Below are 20,977 nucleotides of genomic sequence, written 5' to 3'. Positions count from 1 at the left end.
CCAAGATCTTGCCACTGCACTCCAGCCTGGGCAAGAGAGCAAGACTTCATCTCAAAAAAAAACGGTGGTATAGGCCCTGACAAAGATTTCATGATGAAGATGCTAACAGCAATTGCAACAAACCAGAAATTAACAAATGGGAGGTAATTAAACTAAAGAGCTTCTGCATAACAAAAGAAACTATCACAGGGCATGGTGGCCTGTAATCCCAGCACTTTAGAAGGCTGAGGTGGGTGGATCACCTGAAGTCAGGAGTTTGAGACCAGCCTGGCCAACATGGTGAAACCACATCTCTACTAAAAATACAAAAATTAGCCGGGCATGATGGCAGGCACCTGTAATCCCAGCTACTTAGGAGGCTGAGGCAGGAGAATTGCTTGAACCTGGGGGGCAGAGTTTGCAGTGAGCCAAGATTGTGCCACTCTGGGCAAAAGAGCAAGACTCCATCTCAAAAAAAATAAATAAATAAAACACACACACAAAGAAATACTATTTGAGCCAGCAATCCCATTACTAGGTATATATCCAAAGGAATATAAATTGTTCTACCATAAAGACACATGCACACATATGTTCATCATAGCACTATTCATAACAGCAAAGACGTGGAATCAACCTAGTTATCCATCCACAGTAGACTGGATAAAGAAAATGTGGTACATATACACCATGGAACACTACACAGGCATAAAAAAGACAAGACGGCCAGGTGCAGTGGCTCATGCCTGTAATCCCAGCACTTCAGGAGACTGAGGTGAGTTGATCACTTGAGGCCAGGAATTCAAAACCAGCCTGGCCAACATTGTGCATGGTGAAACCCCGTCTCTACTTAAAAAAAAAAAAAAAATTCGCTGGGCATGGTGGCAGGCGCCTGTAATCCCAGCAACTCAGGTGGCTGGGGTAGGAGAATCACTTGAACCTAGGAGGCAGAGGTTGCAGTGAGCCAAGATCACACCACTGCACTCCAGCCTGGGTGACAGAGCAAGACTGTCTCAAAAGAAAAAAAGAACGAGATCATGTCCTTTGCAGCAACATGGATGGAGCTGGATGCTGGATGCCATTGTCCTAAACAAACTGACACAGGAACAGAAAACCAAACACTGAATGTTTTCACTTATAAGTAGGAGCTAAACCCTGAGTACACATGGACACGAGGAAGGGAACAATAGTCTCCTAGGCCTCTTTGAGGGTGGAGGGTAAGAGGAAAGTAAGGATTGAAAAGCTACCCATCAGGTTCTATGATTATTATCTGGGTGACAAAATAATATATACACCAACTCCTGTTACATGCAATCTATCTATAGAACAAACCTGCACATGTACCCATGAAACTAAAATAAAAGTTAAAAAAAAAGAGCAAACACCATATTTTAAATCATGGGATTAAACAAACGAAAACTAAAGTTACTTCTTAAGTTCAAAAATAAAATCAGAAAGATGAAAGCCAGTAATCGATATCATTTCTAAAGATTACAGGCCAGGACTGAGTGCCTCACCAATTACTTTTTACTTCTAAAGCATCAAAAAAAGAACACCTCCTTTAGTGGTGGTAAACTGTTATCTAACCCACAATCTTACATTGTTCTGATTCTAGGGCATCTTACTCCACAATCATGGAGTACATTATGACAGCTGGAAACAACACAGAAAAAAGTAAGTTTATTAAATGATTTATATACTATTAGCGCGTTAACATCTATAAAAAAGTTCAGTAAAAGATTATACTAAAATGCTTCTGGTTATTATTAATTAGGTCTAATATCTTTTATCACTATTAACTTTTAAAAAATGCTCTGTGAAAGTCTTGCTTCCTACTATCTTCAAGGATAAACACAATCAAGAATTTTCAAGTTATAGTCCTTAGCATCCCTCTTGCCTTCTTCCCCTTGTTTTCTCTGTTATTATTGTTGTTTTATATAATGGGCCTCAATAAAAGCTTTCCTTTGAACAACTACTCCAGGGCTTTAAAAAGTGAACAGATTAGTGGTTGCCAGGGGTTAGGAATCATGAAAAAGATGGACTGAGTGCGACTATAGTGAATTAGCAAGAGAGTTCCTTGTGATGATAGGATAGCCTGTATCTTGATTGCAGTGGTGGTTACACAAATCTATACAAGTGACAAAATGGCACAGAAGTATATACACATGTTGATATGGTCTGGCTCTCTGTCCCCACCAAAATCTCATGTTGAATTATAATCCCATGTTGGAGGAGAGGCCTGGTGGGAGATAACTGAATGATAAAGATGGACTTCCCCCTTGCTATTCTCATGATAGCGAATGAGTTCTCACAAGATCTGGTTGTTCAGAAATGTGCAGCGCTCTCCTCTTCACTTTCTCTCTCCTGCCGCCATGTGAAGATGTGCTTGCTTCCCCTTAGCCCTTCTACCAGGATTGTCAGTTTCCTGAGGCCTCCCCAGCCATGCCTCCTGTAGAGTCTGTTGAACTGTGAGCCAATTAAACTTCTTTTCTTTACAAATTACCCAGTCTCCGTGGTTCTTTATAGTAGTATAAGAACAAACTAATATACATATTGTATCAAGGTCAATTTCCCAGCTTTGGTATTGTACTATAATTGTTATTTATTTTATTGTTTTCTTTTTTTTTTTTTTTTTTTTTGAGATGAAGTCTCACTCTTCTTCCCCAGGCTGGAGTGCAATGGTGCTATCTCAGCTCACTGCAACCTCTGCCTCCCAGGTTCAAGCGATTCTCCTGCCTCAGCCTCCCAAGTAGCTGGGATTACAGGCCTGCCACCACGCCCGGCTAACTTTTGTATTTTTAGTGGAGACAGGGTTTCACCATGTTGGCCAGGCTGGTCTCGAACTCCTGACCTCAGGTGATCCACCCGCCTCAGCCTCCCAAAGTGCTGGGATTACAGGCATGAGCTATGGCGCCCAGTCTATTTTTTATTTATCTTTTTTTTTTTTTGAGACAGAATTTTGCTGTCATTGCCCAGGCTGGAGTGCAATGGCGCTATCTCGGCTCACCACAACCTCTGCCTCCCAGGTTCAAGCAATTCTCCTGCCTCAGCCTCTGGAGCAGCTGTGATTACAGGCATGTACCACCACACCTGGCTAATTTTATGTTTTTAGTAGAGATTGGGTTTCTCCATGTTGGTCAGACTGATCTCAAACTCCCAACCTCAGGTGATCCGCCTGCCTTGGCCTCACAAAGTGCTAGAATTCACAGGCATGAGCCACCACACCCAGCCTTGTACTATAATTATATAAGAGATAACCACTGAGGAAGACTGGGTGAAGAATACATGAAACCTCTCTTGTACTCTTCTTGAAACTTCATATGAATTAATGATTTAAAAACTAAAAGTAAAGATTTTATAAAGTGTTTGATAGCTACTTGTTAATGTCAAAACAAAATAGAAGCCTAGGCAGCATGGCGACACCTTGTCTCTACAAAAAATTGCAAAAATTAACTGAGTGTGGTGGCTCATGCCTGTAACCCCAGCTACTTGGGAGGCTGAGGCAGGGGGATCACTTGAGCCCAGGAGATTGAGGATATAGCAAGCCAAGATTGTGCCACTGCACTCCAGTCTGGGTGAGAGTGCACACTCACCCTGTCTCAAAAGAAAACACACACACACACACACAAAATGAAGTATTTATCGGCACTTGATATAAAGATTTTATTTACTGCTACGTAAGTTTTACTTCAAATAGCCTGTTATCAGAAATGCTTATTCTTGGAAATTAACTCCATAGCCAAGGGCTTACCTAAAATTTTCTTCAGAAATGTACACTCCATTTTTCTCACGAGCTGCAGCAAGATCTCGTTTTAAACGCTCTATCTCCTCCGTATACTCCTACACAAGAGGAATGTTGAAGGTGTCAGTTTAGTACTTTTTTCATTCAGTTTGGGAAGGATATGCATCAAATAAAAAGTAAAGTTAGCCTTTTTATGTCTTTTAAAACATAAAGAAGCATGATAAAAAGTTATAACCATACTTGTTAATCAATATTAATTTGTATAGAAATAAAGTCTTTCAAAGCTCCTTTTTAAATGCACTCATTCTAAAAATATGGACTTCCCAAGAAAAACCACAACCTCCAGTACCCAGGTTGGTAGCAGTATTTCAAACTAAAATGAACCAGGATTCCTTAGAAAAGCATCTGATTCCAGGACTGAGGTAGGAAATACTCAAGATGAACACAGAACATCTTGTCAAATAAGGCAAGGAAAGAAGCTAAACAAAGACTACTAGGCTAATCAAAAGGACTCAAGAAGCCACCTGAAGAGATAACCCCTTAATATAGATTGGCTCTGTCTCCCCACCCAAATTTCATCTTGTAGCTCCCATAATTCCCACTTGTTGTGGGAGGGACCCGGTGGGAGATGATTGAATTGTAGGGGCAGATCTTTCCCATGCCGTTCTCATGACAGTGAATGGGTCTCACAAGATCTGATGGTTTTATTTATTTATTTATTTTTTTTTTTTGGTGACAGAGTCTCGCTCTGTCTCCCAGGCTGGAGTGCAGTGGCCCGATCTCGGCTCACTACAACCTCCGCCTCCTGGGTTCAAGCGATTCTCCTGCTCAGCCTCCCAAGTAGCTGGGACTACAGGCGTCCACCACCACTCCCGGCTAATTTTTGTATTTTTAGTAGAGACGGGGTTTGACCATATTGGCCAGGCTGGTCTCGAACTCCTGACCTTGTGATCCGCCCGTCTTGGCCTCCCAAAGTGCTGGGATTACAGGCTTGAGCCACCGCACCCGGCCCTGATGGTTTTAAAAATGGGAGTTTCTCCACACAAGCGCTCTCTCTTTGCCTGCTGCCACCCACGTAAGATGTGACTTGCTCCTCCTTGCCTTCCACTATGATTATGAGGGCTCCCCGGCCATGTGGAACTATAAGTCCAATAAACCTCTTTATTTTGTAAATTGCCCAATCTTGGGTATGTCTTCAGCAGCATGAAAACAGACTAACATACCCCTGGCCAAAGATGAGCCAATCTGAGCATCAGTGAGGAGAAAAACTACAGTCAGTTAACACAAACAATTTAAATATATGAGATTATAATGACACTAAGAAACCTAGGAAACCAACTCATTATTCTCAAAATTGGCAAATAAAGGAAATTATCAAGCATGTGTCCTGCCTTTCCTATAAGAACTATACCTCTAAGTAGATGAGAGAAAGAACCTCTTAATAGAAGCACAGGTTGAACATCCCTAATCTGAAAACCTGAAACCCAAAAGTTTGGGTCCAAAAGACCCAAACTTTTTGAGCACCGACATGACACCAGAAATTGAAAATTTTGCACCTGATCTCATGTGACAGGTCACAGTTAAAACACTGTCTCATACACAAAATTATTCAAAATATTGCATAAAATTACTTGCAGGCTACGTATATATGGTTCTATGAAACAAAAATGAATTTCATATTTAGACTTGGGTCCCATCCCCAATATACCTTATTATGTATACGCAAATATTCCAAAATCCAAAATATCTGAAATCCAAAACACTTCTGGTCCCATGCATTTCAGATAAGGGATATTCAACCTGAGGTTCAGCAATCAATTAAGAAAGAATAATTGAATTCAAATATTACCATATTGCAACCTTAGAAAACTATTGACCAAGTCCCTGAATATTGTCATTGCCCATAAAAAAGACAAAGAACCGGCCGGGCGCGGTGGCTCACGCCTGTAATCCCAGCACTTTGGGAGGCCGAGGCGGGCGGATCACAAGGTCAGGAGATCAAGACCATCCTGGCTAACACGGTGAAACCCCATCTCTACTAAAATACAAAAATTTAGCCGGGCATGGTGGCGGGTGCCTGTAGTCCCAGCTACTGGGGAGGCTGAGGCAGGAGAATGGCGTGAACCTGGGAGGCAGAGCTTGCAGTGAGCCGAGATGGTGCCACTGCACTCCAGCCTGGGCAACAGAGCGAGACTCCGTCTCAAAAAAAAAAAAAAGAGAACCAGAGATTATATACTTCTAAATGGAAGAAGACACTACTGCTTATGAATTAGTTTTGCCAAAAATAAATAAGACAAAACTTGAATTTAATTAAGCCTCAAGATTCAGCTTCCAATTTACAGAAAATACAAAGAACAGAGGAACACATCAAAAGATACTACGGTAAAACTCTACAGGACAAACATACAGATATTTCCACAAATAAATTATAAGAGGAAATAAATATATATATACACATATATATGTTACCTATACATGTGTATGTTATATACATATCAATATGCAATATATGTATATGCTATATATACATAAATATATAAACATCAAATAAGCATGTTAAAAAGATGCTCAACATCATTAGCCTTTAGAAAAATTCAAGTTAAAAACCACAATGAGATATCTATTACCTACCACACCTATCAGAATGACTAAAATAAAAAAGTTACAACACTAAATGCTGGTGAGGATATGAAGAAACTAGATCACTCATACATTATAAAATGATATAGCCAATTTGAAAAACAGGCAGTTCCCTAAAATAGTAAACATTCAATTATTATACAACCCAGCAATTGCACTCTTGGGCAATTATCCAAGAGAAATAAAAATGTATGTTTACATAAATACCTATAAATGAATGTCAATAGCAGTTTTGTTTGTAATAGCAAAAAAACTGCAATCAGGTCATATGTCATTCAATAAGTGAATAGTTACAAAAACTGTATGGTACACACTCACCATGGACTACTACTTATTACTAAAAAAAAAGATCTGCTGGGTGCAGTGGCTCCCAGCACTTTGGGAGGCCAAGGTGGGTGGATCACAAGGTCAAGAGTTTGAGACCAGCCTGGCGAACATGGTGAAACCCTGTCTCTACTAAAAATGCAGAAAATTATCTGGACATGGTGGCAAACACCTGTAATCCCAGCTACTTGGGAGAGTGAGGCAGGAGAATTGCTTGAACCTGGGAGGCAGAGGTTGCAGTGAGCTGAGATCGCACCACTGCACTCCAGCCTGGGCAACAGAGTGAGACTCCGTCTCAAAATAAATAAATAAATAAATAAATAAATAAATAAATAAATAAATAAGGCAATCTCAGACCTTTACATAATATATGATTCTAATCAATAACAGTCTTGAAATGATAGAGGACAGATTATTGGGTGCACTCCAGCCTGGGCAACAGAGTAAGACTCCATCTCAAAATAAATAAATAAATAAATAAATAGGGCAATCTCAGACCTTTACATAATGTATGATTCCAATCAATAACAGTCTTGAAATTATAGAGGACAGATTATTGGGTACCAGGAAAGGAGGGAGATGGTGGGAAGAAAAGTGGTAACAAAAGGGCAATATGAGGGGTCCTTGTGGTGATGGAACTGTTCAGTATCTTGATTGTGGTAGTGAATACACGAACCTATACATGTGACAATACTGTCTAGACTTAAATACACATACACACACACGTAAGGAAAACTGGGAAAGATCCGTGGATTGTTATTAATATCAATATCCCTGTGGTAATATTCTATAGTTCAAGAAAATGTACAAAGGATTTCTCTGTATTATTACTTTTTTTTTTTTTTTGAGACAGAGCCTCACTCTGTCTCCCATGCTGGAGTGCAGTGGCGCGATCTCAGCTCACTGCAACCTCTGTCTCCTGGGTTCAAGTAAATCTCCTGTCTCAGCCTCCTGAGTAACTGGGATTACAGGCAGGCGCCGCTACGCCCAGCTAATTTTTGTATTTTTAGTAGAGATAAGGGTTTCACTATGTTGGCCAGGCTAGTCCCAAACTCCTGATCTAAAGCAATCCGCCTACCTCGGTCTCCCAAAGTGCTGGGATTACAGGCATGAGCCATTGTGCCTGGCCTGTTTTCTCTGTATTATTTCTTATAACTGCATGTGAATCTATAATTATCTCAATAATAAAAACTTTATTTAAAAAAAAAACCAAGGAAAGGAAAAAGTAAAGCCAGACTGGGAGGAAATATTTGCAAATCATATCTCATTAAGGGCCTGCATCTAGACTACATGAACTTCTTACAACTTAATAAGAAGACAAACCAATTAAAATTGGGGAAAGCATTTGAATAGACATTTCACCAAAAAAGATAAACAAATAGATAATAAGCACAAGAAAAGACGTTCAACGTCATTAGGGAAATGCTAATTAAAACCATACTGGAGCCAGGTGTATTGGCTCACGCCTGTGATCCCAGCACTTTGGGAGGCTGAGGCAGGCGGATCACAAGGTCAGGAGTTCAAGACCAGCCTGGCCAACATGTTGAAACCCCATCTCTACTAAAAGTACAAAAATGAGCTGGGCGTGGTGGTGCACACTGGTAGTCCCAGCTACTCGGAAGACTGAGGTCGAAGAATCGCTTGAATCTGGGAGGCAGAGGTTGCAGTGAGTCAAGATCGTGCCACTGCACTCCAGCCTGGGTGAAAGAGCGAGACTTCATCTCAAAAAAAAAAAAAAAGAAAACAAAAACAAAACAAGTGTTGAAAAGGAGGTGGAGAAATTGCAGACCTCATAAACTGCTGTAGGAAATACAAAGTGGTAGAGCTACTTGGAAAAGTTTCTTAAGCATAAACTTACTATACAACCCAGAAATTAAATCCCTAGATATCTACCCAAGAGAAAAGAAAACACATCAACACAAAAGACATGTAGAGAAATGTTCACAATGGCATTATTGGAAATGATCCAAATGTCATATTATCAGCATATAATTGAATACTATTCAGCAATAAAAAGAAATAAACTACTGATACATGTTATAAATGGAATCCCAAATGTTATGCTAGGCAAAAGAAACTTGATGCAAAAGACCAAATACTACATGATTCCATTTATAGGAAATTTCCAGAAAAGGCAAATCTATAGACAGAAAGCAGTTCAGTGGCCACATGATTGTAAAGGAGCAAAGGGAAATTGGATAGTGATACAAATTTTCTAAAACTAGATCGTGGTTATATTCCACAACTCTGTAAATGCACTATAAATCATTGAATTGTATGCTTACATTAGGGGGTGGGTGTTATGGCATGTAAATTATACCTCAAAAATGCAAATAAATAAATTTTGTAAATGTAAATAAATGAAAATTTTGTTAAGAGTACCAACTCAGTTGATAAAGTTGGTAAAGTCAACATATTAGCATTAGAAAAAAATATGTTAACACGTAAGATATTTAGTTTAAATCACTATATAAAAAGCCTTCCATGGGCAATTTACAAATGTCGTTTAACAATTATCTCCCACTTAAGTTTCTTATTTTCACATTTGTCAAGCAAGATTACATTATGCTCCAAAATTCACAGTTACCTTAATAAGAGCTTTTTTGGTGAGTTTCTGATTCACTTCAGGCTTATTCAATATGTTCTTTGCTCTATGAGCATATTCCAATGTACTCAGCGTTTCCTGTCATAGAAAGGAAAGATCAATTAGTGAAGATATTGTGAGAATAATGTAGTTCTGTTATCTAAAATATGTTATATAATAACTTAAAGTAATATTTCATAGTTGTATCTAATTTTAAAATCTAGTCATTAAGACCACTATGCCCAACCTTTAAAAAGGAAGCTGTTCAATCCTTTTTTCCCTTCTCTTCAATTTTCATAGTCTTGACCCTTAGGATAATTTCCTTTAGACTATTCTTAAACTCAATGATGGCTCACATTTGTAATCCCAGCACTTTGGAGGCCAAGGCATGAGGGTCACTTGAGTCCAGGAGTTCGAGACAAGCCTTGGCAACATAGGGAGACCCTGTTTCTACAATAAATAGATAAATATTAGTTGGGCATGGTAGCATGTGCCTATAGTCCCACCTACTTGGGAGTCTGAGGTGGGAGGATCACTTAAGCCCAGGAGGTTGAGATTGCAGTGACTGTGCCATTGCACTCCAGCCTAGGCAACAGGTTTGTTTGTCTCAAACAAACAAAAAAACAAAAACAAAAAACCACAAAGCTCAATGAATCTACCAACTGATGAATAAACAAAATGTCCCATATCAGCCGGGCACAGTGGCTCACGTCTGTAATCCCAGCACTTTGGAAGGCCAAGGCAGGTGGATCATGAGGTCAAGAGTTCGAGACCAGCCTGGCCAACATGGTGAAACCCTGTCTCTGCTAAAAATACAAAAATTAGCTAGGCGTGGTGGCAGGCGCCTGTAATCCCAGCTACTTGGGAGGGTGAGGCAGGAGAATCACTTGAACCCGGGAGGCAAAGGTTGCAGTGAGCCAAGACCATACCATTGCACTCCATACTATAGAATATTATTCACCCATTAAAAGGAATAAAGTATTGCTGCTACAATACAGATGAACCTTGAAAACATTATGCTAAGTGAAAGAAGCCAGTCACAAAAAAACCACATATTACATAATTCCATTTATATGAAATATCCAGAACAGGCAAATCCATAGATGCAAAAAGCAGTAGTGTCCTAGAGCTGGGAGTGGGGCAAATGGAAAAGTAATTTCAATGGGTACAGGCCTTCTTTCTGGGGTTACGAAAATGTTCAAAACTTAGATTTCGGTGACGGTTGGACAGCTCTGTTAATATACTAAAATTATTAAATTAATATACTTTAAATCGGTGAATTTTATGATATGTGAATTAAATCTCAATAAAGTTTTTTTTTAATGAAGGGGAAGTTGGAGACCTTAAAGAAGGTTTTTTGTTTTTTTGAGACAAAGTCTCGCTCTGTCACCCAGGCTTGAGTGCAGTGGCTCAATCTCAGCTCACTGCAACCCCTACTTCCTGGGTTCAAGCAACTCTCCTGCCTCAGCCTCCTGAGTAGTTGGGATTACAGGCGTGCACCACCACGCCCAGCTAATTTTTTTTGTGTTTTTTAGTGGAGACGGGGTTTCACCATGTTGCTCAGGCTGGTCTTGAACTCCTGAGCTAAGATGATCCACTCACCTCAGCCTCCCAAAGTGCTGGGATTACAGGTGTAAGCCACCGTGCCCGGCCTAAAAAAGCTTTTTAAAATCCATTTAGGTCAAGCGAGGTGGCCCATGCCTAAATCGCAGCACTTCAGGAGGCTGAGGTAGGAGGATCCCTTGAGCCCAGGAGTTCAAGATCAGCCTAGGAAACATAGTGAGACCTCTGTCTCTATTTAAAACAAAACAAAACAAAACAAAACTTAGCCAGGCCTGGTGGCTCACACTTGTAGTACTAGCTACTCAGGAGGCTGTGGTTGGGGGAATCACTTGAGTCCAGGAATTTAAGTTGCAGTGAGCCATGATCATGCTACTGTACTGCAACCTTGGCAACAGCATGAGACTCTACTTCTAAAAATAAATAAATAAATAAACAAATAAAATTTCCACTTAAGGCAGATGATAGCAATAAAATAAGACTACATTTTACCATCTTTGTTATTTCTCTTGGTTTTTCTCTCTGTTCTCACACATCCAACGCCATCTTCAGTGTTCTCTAAGCAGCCTTACCACACTAGCGAGCATTCACTTTACCTGCTCCTAAGTCCTCAATTAAATCTCCATATACCACCCACTGCTAATGACCACAGCAATTTTCTTTGAAGACTGTGTGGAAAAGCCATTGAGAAACTGGCTTTTTAAGGTTAAAAACTCTGCCAGGAAGGAAAAAGATAACTTCTTCAGGAGTGTCCTCCTGTATATGTTCATATGCAATGTCCAGATTGTTTTACATTATAGCATAGAATGAAGCAAGGTAGGCCGGGCGCGGTGGCATACGCCTGTAATCCCAGAACTTTGGGAGACAAAGGCGGGCGGTTCACCTGAGGTCAGGAGTTTGAGACCAGCCTGGTCAACAAGGTGAAACCACATCTCTACTAAAAATACAAAAATTAGCTGGGTGTGGTGGCAGGCGCCTGTAATCCCAGCTACTTGGGAGGCTGAGGCAGGAAAATCGTTTGAACCCGGGAGGTGGAGGTTGCAGTGAGCTGAGATCTCGTCATCGCACTCCAGCCTGGGGGATAAGAGCGGGATTCATCTCAAAAAAAAAAAAAGAATGAAGCTACTAAATGAACTTTTTTTATTCCACCATATATATATATATAATATATATATATATATATATTTTTTTTTTTTTTTGAGATGGGGTCTCCCTCTGCCACCCGGGCTGTAGTGTAGTGGCATGATCTCAGTTCAGTGCAACTTCCGCCTCCCAGGCTTAAGTGATTCTCCCACCTCAGCCCCATAAGTAGGTGGGACCACAGGTGTGCACCACCAAACCCACCTAATTTTTTGTATTTTTGGTAGAGACAGGGTTTCGGCAGGTTGCCCAGGCTGGTCTCGAACTCCTAAGCTCAAGTGATCCACCCACCTCGGACTTCCAAAGTGCTGGGTTTACAGGTATGAGTCACTATGTCCAGCCTAGTAAATAAACTTTTAAAATATATAATAGCTAAATAAGAATTACAGCTACTACACTCGCAGCTTGCTTTCAAAGGGCTTACCTCAAGATTGAGAGATGCAGGAGAAATTGTTGCAATTATAGATGTTCTCGTACGCCCTCCAAGAGAATCCTGGAGGATTCTAGTTAGTTTAGATTCTCGATAAGGAACATGAGGTGTTCTTTCTACAAGGGCGGTAATAACCCTTCCCAAAGTCAACAGGGATTGATTTATATTTCCAGCTTCCCGAGCTCTCTTATCAACAGCTCCAGAACGGCCGATGTTTTCACTTCCTGCAAGATCAACCTTTAATTTCAAAAATAAAAATAAAAAGTGAGTCTATTGGATTTGGATTCAAAGACTTTCATTCTTATAGTATACATAATGTATTAAATAGCCAGCAAAATAATTTTTCTGTAATTAATAAATTTGTTCTCCCACTACAAAGCTAATCACCCAGTGACCACAAAAACTGTCTCAAGGGCAAAATTTCAAGCTGCTCTATAAGGTGTTTAAGAGTGAAACAGTAGTATTAAGGTGGATGCTTACCAAGTTCAACTTTCCAATTTTAACAAGCTCTTCTCCATCAATCGTAGTTTCTTTCATATGTATTGTAACAGAGAAAACTGAGTGGGAACGACTAGAAAACAATATCAAGTTGCCCAGTCATTATAATGTAAAACAGCATTTCCTGCTTCTGAAATACTGAAAACAGGAAAGGAAGATCTAAATCCACATGGGTAGAGAAAGATAACATCAGACAGGAGATATCAAGAATATTCTGGAAGATAGGAGATGGATAGAACAGTGATTAGGATTTTGTTTTCTCCTATCTACTGCCTGCAAAAGCGGCATCAATAAGAAGCTATCTGAAAAAAAACTCCAAAAGACTTAGAATCCTGAGGCACCTCTGAAAGCTGGATGTGGATGGGGTCGAAACATTTGCCTGGTATGTCAAGAAGAGATGGCTTGCAATCAATCTGCTATTCATAAGAACCATTTGAAGTATGTCATTACCATAAATTCAAATGGTACCAGGCAAGGCATTAGTTTACTCTTCCACCTCCCCATCCATGTCAGCTGTTGTGTACATGCACAAGTACACTTCTCTGCTTTGAGACTGTCATCAGAAATAGGTGACTCCTATCCCCTAACAGCAGAAATAGTAAACAGCATGATTACTAAAACACTACAAGATAATCACTGCTAGATTATAAAATGTTCAAAAGTCTACCTTATGCTAAATACTGATATTCAGGCCAGGGGTGGCAGCTCATGCCTGTAATCCCAACACTTTGGGAGGCCAAGGTAGGAGGGTCACTTCAACCCAGGAGTTCGAAACCAGCCTGGGCAACATAGTGGGACTGCCATCTCTACAAAAAAATTTCAAAATTAGCTGGGCATAGTGGTATGCTCCTACAGTTACAGCTACCCTAGAGGCTCGGGTGGGAGGATCACTTTAGCCCAGGAAGTCAAGGCTGCAGTAAGTCATGACTGAGTCACTGCACTCTAGCCTGGGTGACAAAGTAAGATGTTGTCTTGGGAAAAAAAACAAACAAGCAAAAAAACAAACAAAAAAAACCAAATACTCTGCTTTTATCTTAGGGGAAAAAAAATTATACAGATGACCAAAGACATTCTTTTTGTATCCAATGGCAGTTGGTGAACATTATCATGTTTGTTAATATCATTGACAGTTGACAGAGAATCTGGTAAGTTTCAATTTTCTTCTTTGTACTTTCATGTTACTTAAACAAAAAATTAAGTTTTTTTTTTTTTTTTGAGACTTATTGCCCAGGCTAGACTTATTGCAATGGCTCGATCTCAGCTCACTGCAACTTCTGCCTCCTGGGTTCAAGCAGTTCTCCTGACTCAGCCTACCAAGTATCTGGGATTACAGGCACACGCCACCACGCCCAGCTAGTTTTTGTAATTTTAGTAGAGACGGGGTTTCACCACATTGGCCAGGCTGGTCTCGAACTCCGGACCTCAAGTGATCCTCCCGCCTTGGCCTCCCAAAGTGCTGGGATTACAGGCGTGAGCCATCGCGCCCAGCCAAGTAGCATTTTTATAAAAATTATTTAAATTATTTAAAATTACAGAAAAGGAGGAAGATCCAAGGAAAAGCATAAATGCAAACTATAGATCTGAATTATAATATTCATCTCCACCAGGCGTGGTGCCTCAAGCCTGTAATCATTTTGGGAGGCCGAGGCGGGCAGATCACGAGGTCAGGAGATCAAGACCACCCTGACTAACACAGTCAAACCCCGCCTCTACTAAAAAATACAAAAAATTAGCTGGGCGTAGTGGTGGGCGCCTGTTGTCCCAGCTACTCGGGAGGCTGAGGCAGGAGAATAGCATGAACCCGGGAGGCGGAGCTTGCAGTGAGCCGAGATCGCGTCACTTCACTCCAGCCTGGGGGACAGAGAGAGACTTTGTCTCAAAAAAAAAAAAAAAAAACATAATAATAATAATAATAATAATAATAGGCCGGGCGCGGTGGCTCAAGCCTGTAATCCCAGCACTTTGGGAGGCCGAGGTGGGCGGATCACGAGGTCAGGAGATCGAGACCATCCTGGCTAACACGGTGAAACCCCGTCTCTATCTCTACTAAAAAATACAAAAAAAACTAACCGGGCGAGGTGGCAGGCGCCTATAGTCCCAGCTACTCGGGAGGCTGAGGCAGGAGAATGGCGTAAACCGGGGAGGCGGAGCTTGCAGTGAGCTGAGAGCAAGACTCCGTCTCAAAAAATAATAATAATAATAATAATATTCATCTCATATTTTTCGACCATTATCTACCCATTCCTAATCCAGATTAGGCAATTAATACAAATAAGCATTGGAGTTAGCTCTAATTTGGGAAAACTGAATTAGCTTCTCCTCTTTGTCACATACATTCATAAAAAGTGACCTTTATACAAGTCTACATATAAGAAAAAAGGAAAAATAGAAATTTTATACTTTAGTGAAATGTACCTAAAGAAATTTTAACTAGTCTTCAGTTCAGTTCTCAAAATTCTACATGAAATTAAGTCATAAATCAACCACAGAATAAAATTTCCATTTTATTGGAAAGCCATTAAGTGAAAATTTAATTAAAATTTTGAAATCATCCAAAATTCCATGATCTTAATCACTTTTTTTTTTTTTTTTTGAGACGGAGTCTCGCTCTGTCGCCCAGGCCGGAGTGCAGTGGCCAGATCTCAGCTCACTGCAAGCTCCGCCTCCCGGGTTCACGCCATTCTCCTGCCTCAGCCTCCAGAGTAGCTGGGACTACAGGCGCCCGCCACCTCGCCCGGCTAGTTTTTTGTACTTTTCAGTAGAGACGGGGTTTCACCGTATTAACCAGGATGGTCTCGATCTCCTGACCTCGTGATTCGCCCGTCTCGGCCTCCCAAAGTGCTGGGATTACAGGCTTGAGCCACCGTGCCCGGCCCTTAATCACTTTTATGTTATATTTTTCTTCTTTCTTTAAATGCAAACTTTTTTTAGAGTTGTAACTATAATTGCTATGGCATTTTATAGAAATTTTCAACTACAAGCCAGCAAAGAAATAAGACTTCCAATCTTAATAATAATTTTGTAGCTCAGAGAAACTGATATGCAGATAAATTCACTTATTCACCCGAAGTCACATACTGAATTAACTGTGAAACTGAGACTACACACAAATATCTAATTCCCAATCTATTGCTTTTTCTATCACATTTTGATGTTTCCTTCAAAGACAACACACACACACACACACACACACACACAAACACTTGTTTTAGTAAACTATATTTGTAGAATTTGGAATTTGTCCTGTAGGGGTCTTTACAAGAAAAAAGGAGTTCCTAACTTATGTAAATTTATGACAGGCATTTTATATTTCAATGAATAGAGTGGTAAGAGAGGAAAATAAACAATTTTTAAAAAGGAATTTTTATATTTCAGTAAAAGATACTTAGAGAGAAAAAATCATCCCTTTCAATCCATGAAAGCCAGTGTTAGTGACCATCTGTCTCCCACATTAAAATGAAGCCATTTTAAAAGACCTGACTTCTTCTAATCCTTATTAAATGCAAGGGTTTTCAAACTATATTCTAATATCAGTAGGGGGCTCCACAAAAGTGCCTCAGGGACCCCTTCATAAGGCTTAAGGAGGTAAGCCTCAGAGCGTCCCATTCTAAAATCAACTATAGCAGCCACATTTTATCCTGGGCTTCCATATATGATGTCACTAGAATAAAAGGATTCTTCTACTTCAAAAAAGTTTAGGCTGGGTGCGGTGGCTCACACCTGTAATCTCAGCACTTTGGGAGGCCAAGGCAGGTGGTTCACCTAAGGTCAGGAGTTTGAGACCAGCCTGGCCAACATGGTGAAACCACATCTCTACCAAAAATACAAAAATTAGCTAGGCTAGTGGCGGGCACCTATAATCCCAGCTACTCAGGAGGCTGAGGCAGGAGAATTGCTTGAACCTGGTGGGCAGAGGTTGCAGTGAGCCGAGATCGTGCCACTGCACTCCAGCCTGGGTAACAAGAGCGAAACTTGGTCTCAAAAAAGAAAAAAAAAAAGTTTAATACTTCAGCTATGGTTCAACTTATCTTTGTTCTCCTTTCAACATTCTTCCAATATTGGTTCCTTCCCTATAAATCTCAAGCCAATCACCAACGACCCCTCCTTATAACACAAACTCTAGGTACGTGACTCATACCCTGACCCACACCAATTTGATTTTCTCCAAGTCCTAATTCTTCTTAAAAGAAAATGGGGCTAGGAAAGAGACTATGGCTTTCTTACCTAGAGTATGCATTCATCAGAGTAGCTGCAGTTGTCCTTTTTGCTGCCCCCTTTTCTAAAATTTGATAGACTTCATCCTTGTTGTGTACTGTAATTTCTTCCAAACCTTTAATTATCACTCCTCTCTGACCAAAATACCAAAAGAACATCCATTAGATTGGTTAAAAAACACACACACACACATTCTCTCTCTCTCTCTCTCTGACTTCTCAAAGCCTCACACGTTAAAATTCAGAGACATTTCATTCTCAAAGACTGAATTACCTTGTTACGGGGATCATCAAACATCTGTAGTCTCTCAGAAACATCAGATGATGGATTAAGAAGATCAAAAAGCTCTTCATTATAGATCTCCAACAGAGACACTTTGACTGAAAATTCAGTACCATTATCAGTAAGTTTCTCAAAAATTTGATGAAGGGTACGTGGAATTATACCAGCCAAGGGATCCTGAAATTATAATAAGGACTAATATAAAGGAAGAATGCCATTTACTGTGGCAGTTAAAATACATGGGCCTCCTTTATAATATATTTAAACATAAGTATGGCAAAGCAAGTTAAAATAAAAAAAAAAGAAACAACTAAGTTAATGTTAGAGAAGCCATTTACAACAATCTGTTCAATAGTAGTCTTCACACCCTCCATAAACCTGTCACACTTCTTAGCCATCTTCATGCCTGAGCATTACATAGAAACCAATGGAACCTATCTACTTAAAAAGCCAAGTTCAGGCCGGGCGTGGTGGCTCAAGCCTGTAATCCCAGCACTTTGGGAGGCCAAGACGGGCGGATCACGAGGTCAGGAGATCGAGACCATCCTGGCTAACACAGTGAAACCCCGTCTCTACTAAAAAAAAAAAATACAAAAAACTAGCCGGGCGAGGTGGCGGGCGCCTGTAGTCCCAGCTACTCTGGAGGCTGAGGCAGGAGAATGGCGGGAATCCGGGAGGCGGAGCTTGCAGTGAGCGGAGATCCGGCCACTGCACTCCAGCCTGGGCGACAGAGCGAGACTCCGTCTCAAAAAAAAAAAAAAAAAAAAAAAAGCCAAGTTCAGCCAGGCGTGATGGCTCACGCCTGTAATCCCAGCACTTTGGGAGGCCAAGGCAGGTGGATCACGAGGTCAGGAGATCAAGACCATTCTGGCCAATATGGTGAAACCCCATCTGTAATAAAAATACAAAAATTTGCCGGGCTTGGTGGCGTGCACCTGTAGTCCCAGCTACTCAGGAGGCTGAGGCAGGAGAATCACTTGAACCCGGGAGGTGGAGGTTGCAGTGAGCTGAGATTGAGTCACTGTACTCCAGCCTGACCAACAGAGCGAGACTCCATCTCAAAAAAAAAAAAAAGCCAAGTTCAATAATTCTGCCCAATGAAACTATGCTTTAAGCCTATTCCATATCCCCTATGGTTACAATTCATAACTTTATTATCCATATATGTAAAGTAAGTTAATGACTCAATTATGTAACCACTAGAAAAAAGGTTCTACCCAACTTTCAATAATTTGGAAAATTGGCTGGGCAAGGTAGTATGTGCCTCTAATTCCAGCTACTCAGGAGGCTGAGTTGGGAGGACTCCTGAAGCCCAAGAGTTCAAGACTGGCCTGGGGAACACAGTGGGACCCCATCAATTTAAAATTTTAAAAAATAAAATAAGATAATTTTTTTTTTTTTTTGGAAAATTAACTAGCTTTTTGGTTGTTTTTTGAGACAGAGTCTCATTCTGTTGCCCAGGCTGGAGTGCAGTGGTGCCACCTCAGCTCACTGCAGCGTCTACCTCCTGGGTTCCAGTGAATCTCCCGCCTTAGCCCCTCGGGTAGCTGGGATTACAAGCATGCACCACCACACACAGTTAGTTTTTGTATTTTTAGTAGAGACGAGGTTTCACCATGTTGGCCAGGCTGGTCTCGAACTGCTGACCTCAGGTGATCCACCCGCCTTGGCCTCCCAAAGTGTTTGGATTACAGGCATGAGCCACCACACCCGGCCAATTAACTAGTTATTAAACTCATTTAAATTTAAACACATTACTAAATTTAAAACTAAACTTTTTATAAAAAGTTGTAACACTTCAGCTCTAGTTCAACTTGTCTTGTTCTTCTTTCAACTTTCTTCCAGTATTGGTTCTCTCCCATAGTTATTAAACTCACTTAAATTCATGGAAATCTTTGTAAAATGTAGTATATGCTTTCCGCAATATTAAACAATACATTCATCTTAATTTATTGAACACTTAAGATCATCATGAATAAAGTACTATACTTCCCCTGGCCGTGCTAACTTTGAGACCCATTCCTACAGTACAAAGCCCTGCCTGCTTTCAAGCCTCACTCATATTCCAACTTTTCTACAATATTCTGCTCCAACCATTCTGTCGTAAATAGACCCCTCTTTTATGACATAACTGTGCCATACATATTGGTCCTTCCTCTTCCATTGAGGCTGTTTCTTAAACAGGAGTCATACCATGCACTTTAATTTTACTGTAGTAGTGGTTTATCCTAAGTTCATTTTGACATAGGTATTTTGATCTTCTCTATTTCAAGACAGAGACCCTCAAACAAGTTTTATACAGTTAAATTTCAGCCACATTAGAGATAAAAGTATATTATAAACAATAAATACCTCTTCCCAGGTATACTCTTCATTAGGTGACCTTTCACCTTCCATTGTAAAAGTTTTTCCAGTGCCAGTTTGGCCATACCTGTAAAGATTAACAAGTGTTAAATCAAAAGGAAACACACCCATATGACTCTTAGTGATAGACTAAAAAACAAAAAACAGGCCAGGCGCAGTGGCTCACGCCTATAATCCCAACACTTTGGGAGGCTGAGGTAGGCAGATCACCTGAGGTCAGGAGTTCGAGATCAGCCTGGCCAGCAAGGTGAAACCACGTCTCTACTAAAAATACAAAAATTAGCCAGGCGTGGTGGCAGGCGCCTGTAATCCCAGCTACTTGGGAGGCTGAGACAGGAGAACTGCTTGAACCCAGGAGGCGGAGGTTGCAGTGAGCCAAGATTGCGCCATTGCACTCCAGCCAGGGCAACAAGAGTGAAACTCCGTCTCAAAAAGCAAACAACAAACAAACAAAACACACGCATTTAAGCTTTTTCATAAATCTGAAAAAACACTGTTTTACTTACGCAAAGATAGTGCAATTATAGCCCATAATAACTTCATCCAGAATTGGACAAACAACACTTCGGTAAACATCAATCTGTTTAGTAGATGCTCCAAACACCTATCAAAAAAAAGAATTAAAAAAATAAAACTCAAAATTACTCATTTTAATAATTTTGTTTTTCGTATGTTAATTAATTCATAATTCAGCCCACTAGAAGCCATCTGACAATTCAAAGAGACAACCGAAATTCCTAAGTATACACCCTTTTCCAGGTAAAATATGTATATTAAAATTATTTTACATTAGTGGATAATCAATAAATTGCACCATATGTTACCATGTCAAAAGTATACGTCTTCCTTGAGCTCTTGTCAGCCAATCCTCCAGTTCGTACACTAACTTCTTTTCGTATAGGATCACATTCTACTATTGAATGGGCGCTAGCTTTCCGCTCTGCCAAATTAAATGGTCTATAAAAGAAATACACAAAGTCATTCAAGAGCTCTTAGTTCTCAGGTTATCAACGACATTTTCCCTAACTACATTTGTCAAGAAAAACGCGAAGTTCTGACCACATTGTTGGTGATGGGGATTAAATCAGGACTAAATGATACTGCTAAAGCAGACAGTAAAATTATAAGTGTCTCAAGTTTCACAAATATAATTTTTTAAATGTTCAAAGATATGTAAGACATTACAACTCTGGCAGCTTCTTACGAGTAGATACTAACA

At 40.3% G+C, this 20,977-nt stretch overlaps 1 protein-coding gene across 1 annotated transcript in view; it reads right to left on the bottom strand.

The window, feature by feature from the left end:
* Positions 1–20,977, bottom strand: part of KIF11 (kinesin family member 11) — a 65,096-nt gene that overhangs the window by 33,152 nt on the left and 10,967 nt on the right. Inside the window, exons 2-10 of the mRNA XM_015147695.3 lie at positions 20,583–20,715; positions 20,265–20,362; positions 19,747–19,825; positions 17,386–17,571; positions 17,122–17,246; positions 12,880–12,970; positions 12,394–12,636; positions 9,273–9,368; positions 3,731–3,819 (exon numbers count right to left, since the gene is read on the bottom strand). Coding sequence (XP_015003181.2) covers positions 3,731–3,819; positions 9,273–9,368; positions 12,394–12,636; positions 12,880–12,970; positions 17,122–17,246; positions 17,386–17,571; positions 19,747–19,825; positions 20,265–20,362; positions 20,583–20,715 — 1,140 coding nt within the window. The remainder of the gene's footprint in view (positions 1–3,730; positions 3,820–9,272; positions 9,369–12,393; positions 12,637–12,879; positions 12,971–17,121; positions 17,247–17,385; positions 17,572–19,746; positions 19,826–20,264; positions 20,363–20,582; positions 20,716–20,977) is intronic.

The sequence above is a fragment of the Macaca mulatta genome, chromosome 9 (assembly GCF_049350105.2).
Source record: "Macaca mulatta isolate MMU2019108-1 chromosome 9, T2T-MMU8v2.0, whole genome shotgun sequence".
NCBI lineage: Eukaryota > Metazoa > Chordata > Mammalia > Primates > Cercopithecidae > Macaca > Macaca mulatta.
Note: the sequence above shows the minus strand (reverse complement) of the source record. Positions and strands in the feature narration are given on the sequence as shown.